Below are 13,120 nucleotides of genomic sequence, written 5' to 3'. Positions count from 1 at the left end.
TTCTCAAAATAGCAACCTTATTACCCCATGTACTTTCTCTACTTTCTAATGTAAAAAGCCGACATTACTGCATTCGAAATGTGTTTTCATTCATTATACTAAATCTATAACAAAATTTGGGCACCGTGTTTGGTGTATAATGTATTTTTGAGGTTGGACTTGGACTTTATACACACGACAGATGATTATCAGAAGGCATTGGTAGGCCTATTTAATTTAAATTTTCATGTTTACTATAGACAAAAAGGAGGTAACATTTAAATTAGTTTGAAGATAAGAAAACAAACTCATGGCACTTATCGTGAATATCAATCTACTCTGAATATTGACATTATAAAAAAACAATTGATCTGTTCCATACCTCGTCATTAAAAAATAAAATAATCATAAATTTTGCGATAACGTTGTGCCAGTTCCTTCTCTTGCACACTCATTTCACAAAACTACTTCATGAACAGTACAATACTGCTTAAAATTGGTCAGAATTATTAAGAAAATATCCCCCAAAAATTGACACTGAAACTTGAATGTTGCAACACAGACAATTTGCACCACACAAATGCAGATTTACAGTAATAATAAATTAGTGGAAAACCTCTACAATAAGAAAAAGTGAATGAGAAATTTGTCAAAATTGTTGTCCATATGACTGATGTTCTTTGTAGAATTGTCCAGTGTAAGTTATTATTCTGGTTGCTTATTTTTTTGTCATGAATTTTAAAGATATAAAAATTTACCAAAACTATCTTATCATAATTAAATTCTAAAGTGGCAAATGCTGTTTCCTTAATTGTGATTTCAGATCAGCACATATATGTATAAGAACACTGTGTAATGACAACGAGCTATTAGAATTTAAGAGCAAGATATAATTTCAATTCGTCATTATGGCACTTCATGCTAAAGTGATGTGTAGCCGGGTGCTTAAATAAAGGCATAGATAGAAAGGCTTCAGAAATACCTGGAACATACAATTTTATAACTAAATGTTCACCAAACATTTCTATATATCCATATGTAAGAAATATGCAAATTTCAGCTTGAAAGAAGAGGTCAAGATTCTGCTAAAAATGACCAAGATCTTAAATAAAAATTGTGGATGGTGCATTTCAGTGCTTCCTGTGAATTAATCTGAAAAGATGTCATGAAGCTGAGTTCATTTTCAATTCAGCACAATTGAATTATGCAAAATTCATTCCATTTTTAATTGCTGTAAAATTCTGGAAAAAATCATCCCCTGTTGCATAATGTCATTAGTAACAACATTTTCAAACTTCATATTTCAGAACACTTACCTTTGACAAGACAAATCGATCATTGGCTGGACCCCGTGGATTTTCTAAAGTGTACTTCATTGTATGAAAGAACAAAACAGACATGATCTCTGCCGACGAACAACATGATGTTGGATGACTGAAATTAAAATAGATACCATAAATGTATCTATCTACAATCTATGTAACCTACATATTCACCTGGCTGGTGCTGTAAACTATTTTACTATATGCTCATTTTATTCTCCGTTAACTGTACATTGTCAGAATCGTGCAATATTTTACGATATTGAACTTGCATGCAACTTCATATTGAACCCATGTGTGCCCAATAATGTATTAGGAACTACTTTGTAAACAAATCATGTACCTTCTCGTACTAGACTCTTTACATTTTGGTTGATTAAATTTAGTTTCTAAATGAACTAAAGCAGATGTTTCATGGACAGCCACATACCAACTGTTTGGCACATTCCATTGCAACAAATTAAAATGTATGTCAACAGAACATGAAAATGCATCCATTTGCTAGTGTCATATTTTCATTCTGCCAGGATAAAGACAGCACAGTAAGTATATTAATTACACATAAATTAGTGGAAGAGTGTCGATATATGCTGCCAAATGTGAGAGATATTCCTGAAACTTCTACTACCTCATTCCGATGTCGTTGACATCGGAACACGCTATACAAGGCCGTTATTTGGATAGTAAGGCATAGCATTAAAACAAAACCAACATGTGCTGTGTCTTACACTGTAGGGCTGGGACTAACTGCACTCCCAAGATCATGCAGTATTTTCATCCTAAAAACTCATTCATATTTTCCCATACAAATGCACAGGGGCTTGTATCGTTGCTTGCAAACTGACCCGTCATACATGTACCATATAATAACTAGTAAAGTACAACTAATAAATAACTAGTAAGTAGCTATTATACAGTATATGTATGACAGGTCAATTGTAAGCATCATTACGAACCCTAGGTACAAATGCAGTAACCTAAAAATGTGTCTTCAAGAATAACACATATGTATATCTTAATTTCAGACAGTTACTTTCTTTACATATATTAAAAAGATGTGTTTCCGATTTAAAAAAATATGCAGATCTATTATGTATTCAAATGACAATGTGTACATTTCGTAAACCACCACAGGTGCTTGACGCGAGCTTGATGTTAAGAAGAAAAAAAAATAATCTAAAGGAAAAAAATCATACAGAGTGACAAAAATACCTTAGATTACCCCGATGACCCGTTCTGACATAGGACCCTCTCTATCATAATATATATGATAGAGCACAGGGGCTCGTTACAAAGAAAATCGAGGGATGGGGGTTCTAACCTGTAATAATATATTATTACAGGTTAGAACCCCCATCCCTTGATTTTTTTTGTAACGAGCCCCTGTGTGATAGAGAGGGTCCTATGTCAGAACGGGTCATCGGGGTAATCTAAGGTATTTTTGTCACTCGGTATGATTTTTTTCCTTTAGATTATTGTTTTTTTTTTTTTTTTCTTAACATCAAGCTCGCGTCGAGCACCTGTGTAAACCACGTGCAGGATATACAGTACTGTTTAGTGCAATAGGTCACACAGTTTAAAACATAACTAAGCACTAGTCCGGCATCAGCTTACAATGTATCGATTTAGTTCCCCTTTTATACTCACCCCGAATTACTGGCCTGTGTTGCCTCAATGCTGTGGATTCGAAGCTTATTGGCAATATCTTTTAATGTCTGCAAAGTCTTTGCGTCAGGCCTGTGATATGCAGTCATTTTACCGGTCGAGTAGCAGTATGAAGTGACAAAAATGAGAACATGAAACAGGATTGAAATCACGTGGTATGGGTCGTTAAGAGGTCAATATGCACTATACTGGAGGTAGTACAATCAAACAAAGTTTTCGTATGAAAACGACAGAATGTGGTGCTGCCTAAATTAAAGATTTTTTTCTTCAGGCAAGACAGCAAAGGCAGATAATTTATGTGAGAATTGGTTGCAATGTACGATAGTAAGAGGAAAAACGATGTATTTAGCTTCTCCAATAATCCTCCCCACTAGAAATTTAAATGGTCTGTCTCCCCGTCTTTCTATTGCCTTAATCTGGACAGTGGAATGAGGGTGTACATTTCTGGCAATTTATCTACGTTCGTAACGGAATATCCACAAGCTTGTGTAAGGTTTTGGATAAATCAACCCCACAGATCTGTGTTGATACTGATGGACGATGTTGTGGGTATGTTGTCACCTGTTCATTACGATGCGCAAGTTTGCTGCATGCAAATCATTCCGGAACAAACCCGCGTACACGTTAAACACATACCAGTAATTGGTAATAGCCATATTAAGCGCGAAATTCAAAATGCCACAGGACAGACGGTTGTGCTATTCCAGGTGGATTTACAAGTCACCAAACATAAGATTTACTCAGGAAATACAATCTACATGTCACCCGACGGCAGCTATACAACCACGAGAAATACCGGTAAGTGTATAACATGTACACCGATATATGCAGAAATGTTCGGATGCAGATAATTGCAGCTTTTAATGAATTGGAGATACTAGCCCCTTGCCCGAAAATCAATATCTTCACGGGTGAAGATCTGATTTGTCGGCCTAGGTTTTGTAGAACATGACCAATCGTGTATATGAGCGTCTGTTCGAAAGAAACTGACAAAATATTTTACTTTGCTTATCATTTACACAAGTAATTTGTAAGTTCAAATTTGTATATGGCTCCGGACTGAGGAGGCTGATTCAAACTGTAGTAAAACTTCGAGTATTTCTTCATATCTGGGTTTGATGTTTCTTCGAAGAAATTCGAAAGTTACGTTACCGCTGGTTCTTATTCATGAGATAGGTGGCTCTAGTTCAAGTTGTGACTTTCTCACCGCGAGTTAAGTAATAATATGGGTTTAGGATTTATATCTGCATTTTTTTAGTCTTTATCTAGGTCAAAGTTTTCTGCACCCCTGTGATTTTTTTCCACATTAGGGAATGCCTTATGGTAACTATACTTGGTGTATATTTGCGTGTGATGCGATGATAAAACCATTTCCTGCTCAGGATCGTTAATGCACTGTTTCGTATCTTTGCTCAGAGTCGCTGCTGATTTTCCATTCCCGACATCACCACAGGGGTTCATTACAAAGAAAATTAGGAGTATCCGTCAATGAATCATTGACGGATATTCCTAATTTTCTTTGTTACAGCTTAGACCCCTCCCCCAGCCCTTGATTCACTGACGGATACTTCTAATTTTCTTTGTAACGAACCCCTGTGGCCAACACGGTATCGAACTCAGCCATATGATAGTTTCTTGTGTCAGAATTCAAGCAGTAGTCGAGGACGTGACCTGCAAATAGCGTCTTAAACCACACGCACGATTCTCTTGGTGATTTCATCTCGCAGTTGTGGTCCCGCGTCAGTTTTTCTTTTCTTTTCGTCGATAGCTTTGATGGTAAATAAAAAATCATGTGATTGACAGTGTCCACTCACTGGATGTAAAAGTATTGACATAAAAAACAAACAAACACAAAATAACTGAAGCAAAAGAATCAGCTACGAGATGAAATCACCAAAGAACCTTGAGCTATTAACGCATATGTGGTGGTAGACGGAAACTAGCTGCAGTATATTATATTCCGCGCGGTTATTGAAAGGGTGAAGCTGCCGTTGTTGAAATATAGCGAGCTTGGAAAAGGTCACCCACGGGGTTGCTCGAGCATGGTTTGCCAAAGAAACATTGTAGCTGATTTACCTATCTGCACCAGTCAGGGCCGCATCTCGAGTGGTGGGGGTGGGGTGTCCGGACGCCTCCCGGTGAAAAAAATACACAGAAATGTAGTCGATGGTCACTTGAAATTGGAGAATCGTTTATTTTTGCGCACGTTTATTTGGTAGTATGCACACTGAGTAAACAGACACAGGCTTTTGCTTTCGTGCCATTTCGAGAAAAGTCAGGGTCCTTTTCAAATTGTGCTTCCCGCACCCACCCCCCCCCCAAACACTTGACTGCTGCATCCGGCCCTGGCAGGGAAAATTTCCCGTCGATGATTTCCTGTGAGTATGCCCAACGAAGTTCATCAGGTTGATAGTTTGTTTCTTTTACATGATCACGTGCTAGAACCACAAAGTCGTCTACGCACATACGAGTACTCGCTAACCAGAGTAGATGTTGCCAGCAGATACAAGAAAACGGAGCTGTTAACGTCTAGAGATCGCAAGTATCGCAGATGCGCTAAAACATGTTTATACACGTTCACAAATAACATGGCCTCAGATGTTGCAGGCGGATTCGACATCTCTGTTGCTGGTGATGCCATCCAAACCCAATTTGACACGCGTCTTTCCTTATTTGATGAAAAATGGAAACCCGTGTCTCCAGGAACTTCTTCTCCAGTGATGACACCCTCTACCTCTTTAGCTGATGCGACAGCTGATAACAAAGTACCTGCCTCCAAATTCAAAGTCCAAGAAAGATCGGGCATGTTACAGAGTTTACTAGGTTTATCCAAGCAAGAACTGTTCCGATTTAGCCCGTTTCGAACCCCTCCACGTCGAGTGATGCCTGCCATGAAAATGATACGACGGACCAACAATCAGTGGCGACGCATTCCAATATAAAAATAGATCTGGGGAAAACGATGGTTATCAGTCTTTTGTGCTCCAGATCATCAAAAGATTCAACTAAACCAAGTTCACAGCGTCACCATCGTCGTTCTTCTGTCCAAAAAGGAAAAGGAAAAAGAAAGGGACAGTCTTGTCTTTTGACCCGTCATCCGGAAAAACACATCCATACATCAACGTCTACCCCAGAAAGGACACAGTCATTCAAAGAAAAAGAGGAGCAGCCAAAGGGGAGGATTCCTTCTCAATAAAGAAAATGAAACTCGTCAAATTTTTGACGAAGCGATAGTCAAGGAGTTTGTCAAAAAGATTAGTTACACACCTTAAGACCTACTCCAAAAAATAAGATTAAAGGGTGTTTGCCAACTGATCAACGCCAGTGTGTTTTGTGTGTGTGTGATCTCTGGAACAACCGAATATAACACACACACACACACACACACACACACACACACACACACACCTCGAAGCCATCCCTCTTCTCTCCCAAAAGGAAAGAAAACGAAAGGACTTCCTCCTCGTTTAGCCAAACATTGGGACGTGTTGTCCGCACTGTCCAAAGCGTCAACACCCATGCGAAAACAACTCATTCAAACTGCCTCCAAAGACGTCGTCGATACCGTATGTAAATGTTGCCTGAATGTCTTCAAAGGTACGATACCTTTGTCTCAACATCAGAAAGAATGCTTAGATAAGTATAGACTCGTTCTTCGCCAAACTGTCCAAAAGAAAATACCCATCTGTCAAAAAGAAAAAGAGGTTGGTGCAACGTTCAGGATTTGTGCAATTGTTGTTAGTACCCATACTAAAAGCCACATCGGCACCAATGATTACAGGACTCATGACGGGAGCTGCTTCACAAGGGATATGTCAAAGATCAAAAATGATCTAGAAGATAAAAGGGACCTCTGGGGTCAAAGGATCTCAGACGTGATCTTTGAGATCTAATGAAAGGACGAGAATTGACTTTAGTGCCTTATAAACGATGGATGGAATTCAATCGTTGGCAAGAACGACGGACCCCATATTTACCTCCTAATCCTCATTTGACCCAGATGTCCCAGTTACAACACGAATTTCAATCGTTGATGAATCGCGGTGATTTGTCAGAAACGGAAAAATCGCAACGGTACGGTCATGTGTTGAAACGACTTCAGCTCTTTCACGAGAAAGCTTTAGACAAAACAGCCCCACCGACTCTGAAAGATTTTAAGACCCTCATGAAAAGTCCACCACCGCTCCCAGTGACCAAGACAGGAAAAGGAGAAGAAGAGTTTCAAACTCCACCAGAAAATGTATCAAGTTAACACCACCAGCATCCAGAATTGGTTGGACTAAAAACATGATGGGAACCCCTTTCTCCTCAGAAGATAAAAGGAATGTCAAGACAGAAGTTAAACAACAACTGATTACTCCTGATCAGACATACTCCTCGACACCTATCGCTCGTCGGACACTTAAAGCATTACAATCCAAGAAAATACCACACTAACACAAGAGTATCATCCATGAACAGTGGGTGACTTATTTAAAAAAAACGTCCTGATGGAGAATGTGTTAGCCAGCATTTACTACGATTCAGCCCATCCTGCGTAACACGGATGAGTTCAGAAATTGTATCGTGCTGCCAAAACCCGACTCAAAATTATCCGATTACTTAAGGTGCAAAGACGGTTACAATAACAAGCCACGTACACCTTACACAAGCCATTTCGACGAAAATTTTCCAGAAATCGTACCCGTGTGGAGAGCATCGGTCATCAATGGCAAGCCGATTTATCCGATGTCTCTGATTTGGCCTCCTACAATCATGGCTACAAATATTTGTTTTGTGTCATAGACTTCTTTTCCAAATTTTCCTGGGTCTACCATTGACTTCCAAATCGATCACTGAGTTAGTGCGAGCCCTAAAACTAGTATTGAAACAAAGTGATCGTCACCCTCTTCGATGCTAAACCAACCAAGCTTTCCAAAAAGAATTAAAGTATCGAGACATTCATTTTAACACCACCGAGAATCCAGAAACCAGAGCCAGCTTCGTGGAACGTTTAAAACTCACCTTGAAAGAACGCATGTGGAAATATTTTACGCATCAAATACATCGACGTCTTACCGCACCTGGTCCAGGCGTACAACCAATCTTACCATTGGAGCATCGGATGTGCTCCCCAAGTAGTGACTTCTGACAACGAAGTGGCCATCTTTGAGCACCTGTTTTGTAGGTCCCCTACTGTGGCTGTCCCCAAGAAAGGTGGAGTGTTTACAACGGGAGATTGGGTGAGCATTGGCAAAACCAGACGCACTTTCGACAAATTTACTTACCTAACTGGGCCACTGAATTGATTCGTGTCACTGAACGACTGCATGGCCGTCATCATGCTGTCTATAAATGGGAAGAACTGAACGGGGAAGTGTTAAAAGGAACTTTTTACTTGCCTGAGTTACAACATGTGACCAAAAAAGAAGACGAAGTGTACGACATTGAAAGCATTCTTGATCGAAGAACCCGAAAAGTGGGAAAATGTCGTTTCAAAAAAGTCAAAGTAAAAAGGATATCCGCCGAGTTATGACTCATAAATCGAACTATACAAAAGAAGTGACCATCATGCCCTTTAACATAGTCTCAACCACCACAGTTACCACTCCTTCACCGATTTCTTCTCTGCAAGATCTACAAAAGCAACTCTTTTGGGTGTGGTGTGGAGAATGTGTGCATAAAACGCAAATCCTCTCTCTCTCTCTCTCTCTCTCTCTCTCTCTGCCAAATCTTTGTGGTTTATTGTGTCATCGGTGCTGCCATTGCCAATTTGAGTTTGCAACAAGGAGACAAATACTTGTGGACCAGTTTATATAGCAGTTGCATTGGTTACCTTCTCCCCAATCAACAATAACCCTCTTTTAGACACTCCTCTGACATCCAGTGACCCCTCGGACAGCAGAACTCTGGAATAATGAATAACCAATCGTACTTAATGTTAACCAGTGACATTTCCATGGATGTTTTTCCCCACAATAGTTTGTGCTGTTTCACGCCCAAATTACCTTAGTCCATCCAAATGGATCAGGAAACCCACTGGGAAGTGGCTCAAGTCGAAAGGATTCACCCTACACAAATCAAAAACATCATTGAAAATCAAAACACTTTTGAGGTCGAAGTTCAGAACGACCAAGTGCAACAATACCTGAAAGAAAACGAAACTGTAGATGCCTCTCTGAAACGACCACTGTCCCACGATACTCAACGGTACATCTATATATTAGTGGTCAACATCTGGTGGACACAATTGCTGTGAAATTCAATATGCTTTTTGGGAAAGCCTTGGACAAAACCAAACGAAGTGTCACCCTCGAGTAACATAAAGTGGCTTTTCGCCTGCTAATGAAATTTTTGGGTGCCAAAACGTTGTCCATTACATTTTGTCCTGAATTGTTTGACATTTTGGGTGGAGACCTCAATGTGATCAAGGGTTTACTCATACCGCCCATTGCCAACAACTTGAATTTTGCGAAGTTTTTTCGTTCCCTTGTAGAACCGAACCAAGGATTAAATTTGATCTTTGTGAACTCTGATGTGGTGGAGTACAACGTGGTGGGACACACCCCTCACCGTTACTGCGAGTCATTCTTTTCAAAGTGGATTCTGCAGGGTCTAATTACGAGGAAGGTGGAAGCACCAATCACGTTCACCGCGAATTTGTATATCTTCATTATTTACCCGTCAGTAACTCGTATTTCGACAGTATCAATATTGCTACAAAAAGATATACAGGAGAAAATATTCCATTCACTAAAGGGAAAATCTCTATTTTCGAAAACGATTCTCTAACGCCTTGTAAGTCATTTATCCTGTGAACCGAGGAATCGTTCGACAGCGAGAACATGGTTTAGGAGATCTGCTGAAATCTGCTTTTCGTTTGGTGTCGTTGACGTACGGAAAAGAGGCCAATAGCACTCATCTGGATGCTTGCGTGGTATAGAAACCTGACAGAGCGGACGAGGACAACTATATCGACACAGCCGTGACAGCAGCTGAGGATCCTCACAATGTGGGCTTTGACGACCGTCGAAAGAAAATCCTGAAAGGACTTAGTTTAGAACTGATGGATCGTTTGCATTTCGACATGTGGTTGCAAGAAAAGCATTTGTTGAACGGAGTGGATATCTACCTGAGACTGAATCCTCGTAGTACCGTTTTTCATTTGATGGCCCATGCCAACAAATACAAAACCTTCATGCAAGAAGCCAGACTCTACGTGCGACGCATGGAAGTGTTACCTAAAGTGGGAAACTACATCAGTCGCACTTTGAACATAAAGACACCAAGTATCCGATACGAAGCGTGGTAGTGAAAATCTTCACCAGTGCTTTCGAACTCCGATCCAAGATCGAAGATCATCTGTTCCAGGGACAGTTACCCAAACGTTTAATCATTGGTACTCTTAGCAACGAAGCCCTCAACGGAGCTGTCACTCACCAAAAAAGACAAAGACGAAGAGGCGATGGTCATGTTCAGATGGTCAGAAAAAGAACAACATTTAGTCTCTTGTTTTGCCAAACACCTGGCAGAAACCATTACAGGGTTGACCAAGAAAGATTTCCATGGATGTCAAAACGATCATCTCAGTCAAATTCAACACGATACATGTCTGATTATAAGTCAAAAAGAAAATTGGACGAGTATCTGGATGACGCTTGGGGTCTCATCGGAAGAAGCAGTGTTGCGTCAGTGGTATAAAGACTTGCATGATCATTCCTCCCCTCCACTGACTGCTCTAGAGATCCATCGCATCGAATCTCTCTTGGAACAGCATAAGGAGACGAAGCGAAGAGACCATTACATGAAAGAGATTTTTAAGCAAAAGGTCAGGATTGAATTGATGACGTATCATTACCTGTGAAAGAAGAAAACAATGGATACCTGGGAACTTTATTATCTTTTGAAAAACATTTCGTACACCGCTTCTTGGAATCATGTCGTGTGCGCTAAAGATGGACTTCCTCATCGAAAACCTAAAGACCATCAAGCTTCTGTCATCAACACGGACGACAGTCATCTCCCAGGAACCTACTGGGTAGCCGTCTACCTTCTTCACGATACCTGTGTGGAGTATTTTGATTCGTATGGCTTACCGCCTTTGGAAGACGACATCATCGACTCTATGAGAAGAAATGCCCAGACGACACGATTCAATAATGTGAACTATAATACACAGATTCCATGGTGTGTGGACAATGTTGTGTGTATTTTCTTTATCAACGCAGTCTTGGATATCCCATAGAACATAATTGGTGACTTGTTTTGATCGTGACCTTTCTAGAAACGATGACAAAGTAGATCGATGGTTTTGTTACCGTTATTGATATATCTAGTCTTTAGCTAGGAAAATTTGTGTACATCGATGGCCAAATGACCTCCGTCAGTGGAAGTCTAACCTGACTTCACAACGTTTTCAACCTTGTCAAAAATTGGTTATTTGAAAATATTGTTATATTATGTGTTGTTAATGGTTTGTTGAATAAAAATTTTATGAAAAAATAATTGTTGGTAGTTTGTTTTAAAAAACTTTTTATACCTATCTATTCTCTGACTCCTCTTTATCCCTCACCACGAGATAAGCCATAACGTTCCTAGCAACAGCAAAAAAACGTATGTATCTTTTCTGTCTCGTCCGCGCTTGAAACATATAATGGGAAGCGGTGTCCAGTCTGACCATGAGTCAGCGGCGAACCGAGCAGCAAGCAAGTAATGCAAACAGCAATCGAGCTAGCGACAGAGATAATTCCCGTCCAAGCGCTGAGTGAACTAAGAGGCCTTGGTATTTTAGTAGCCTCCGGTTGGAGCTTAAGGGCACAGGAAAGCAGAGCAACATTGCTCTTAATACGGGACAAACAAGTTGAAGTAAGGAAAAGACCCAGGAGTCGAAGAGGTGGGAAAAAATCAGCAGCGACAGTGGGAGCAACATATGCAGACCCAGTCAGTGAGAAGCCCGCCATTAACGATCCAACAAGAAAATACACCCCAGCAGCCAACCGAGCCACATAGACAAACCTCCCCAATTAAAGGAGTAGAAGTTTATTTAGGGGCCAGGCCAAAGGTCTTGACTGCCCAGGAAAAGCCAGACCACGTTCCAGAAAAACAATTAACATAATTACTATCACCACCACAACTACAACAGCAACACCAATTATTGGAGACGTTTGCGACTAAAGTATCCAAACCTCCAAAAAGCAAAACACCCCCAGAAAGGCATAATGTCAACCGTGCGGTTCAAAAGACCATTAGTATGGATACTATCAGAGAACACCACCAACGTACCGCAATAACAACTGAATCAACGGTTGAATCAGACTTGGAAATTTCGTCTTCCTCAAATAAGGAAGATATCGAAGAGCAAAAGAATGAGGAGACAGAATGCAAAAAGGAGGAAAAAATAGATCCGGAGATGTTAGAAAAGGAAGAGGGATTTGACCCAATGAGACAAAGGCTCTTAGTCATTGGACTAGGAGAAGTGCTGGAGTGTACAAACAACGCAGACAATTAATCAATGCTGTCAAATACTTGTCCTGGAGAACTCTAAAAATCAGGAAGCCAAGACCCCATCAATGGCAGGATGGAGTCAGAATCCTCAACCAGTTCTATCATCAGGCGTGGCAACAACATCCCCTTTCCAGTGTAGTGGAAGCTACTTACTATTTGTCAGAATTACACGGTTCCATGTACAAACCAGCGAAGAAACACGAGTTGCGGAAGAATGCAGAAAAGAAGAAGACCGCCGTGGAACGTTCAAACGTCCTTTATAAAAAAGACCATTTTAAATGCTATCACAATGCCTCATCATTTCACTGATTCCATTTTGGCTTCGAACGTCAATCGATTAAACCACAAATACTAGTATGATCCTTTATTCACCGTTCAAAATTGAAACCGATACCTGATATTGATGAAACTTTTATTTTGTTGCTTATACAAATTATATACTCAAGAATAGGGTACTACATTATGTACACAATGTACTAGTTAAGTCGGTTAGTTAGGTGATAGGATAATTTTATTCTACTTAATATTGCGTGACTCTATCTACAATTGTGGCTAACACATAATTGGTTATAGGGAATCCCAACAATTATAAAACTGGGAAGAATTTGACTTAAAGTAGGCCACGGTGTTTCAGGAACGATCCGGCGACGTTTGTTTCTCCCTTCCGAGTT

General features: G+C 40.1%; 1 protein-coding gene across 1 annotated transcript in view; it reads right to left on the bottom strand.

Annotated features, from left to right (window-relative positions):
- The window catches only part of LOC149796177 (transketolase-like), a 59,632-nt gene extending 56,512 nt beyond the window's left edge, over positions 1-3,120 (bottom strand). The window contains exons 1-2 of the mRNA XM_089966122.1: positions 2,949-3,120; positions 1,296-1,413 (exon numbers count right to left, since the gene is read on the bottom strand). Of these exons, the coding sequence (XP_089822248.1) occupies positions 1,296-1,413; positions 2,949-3,055 (225 nt within the window). The 5' untranslated portion in view covers positions 3,056-3,120. The remainder of the gene's footprint in view (positions 1-1,295; positions 1,414-2,948) is intronic.
- Positions 3,121-13,120: the final 10,000 nt, after the last annotated feature.

Source organism: Sinohyriopsis cumingii, chromosome 7, assembly GCF_028554795.1.
Source record: "Sinohyriopsis cumingii isolate HCF-2022 chromosome 7, ASM2855479v2, whole genome shotgun sequence".
NCBI lineage: Eukaryota > Metazoa > Mollusca > Bivalvia > Unionida > Unionidae > Sinohyriopsis > Sinohyriopsis cumingii.
The sequence above is the reverse complement of the archived record's forward strand: the minus strand, read 5'-3'. Positions and strand labels throughout refer to the sequence as shown.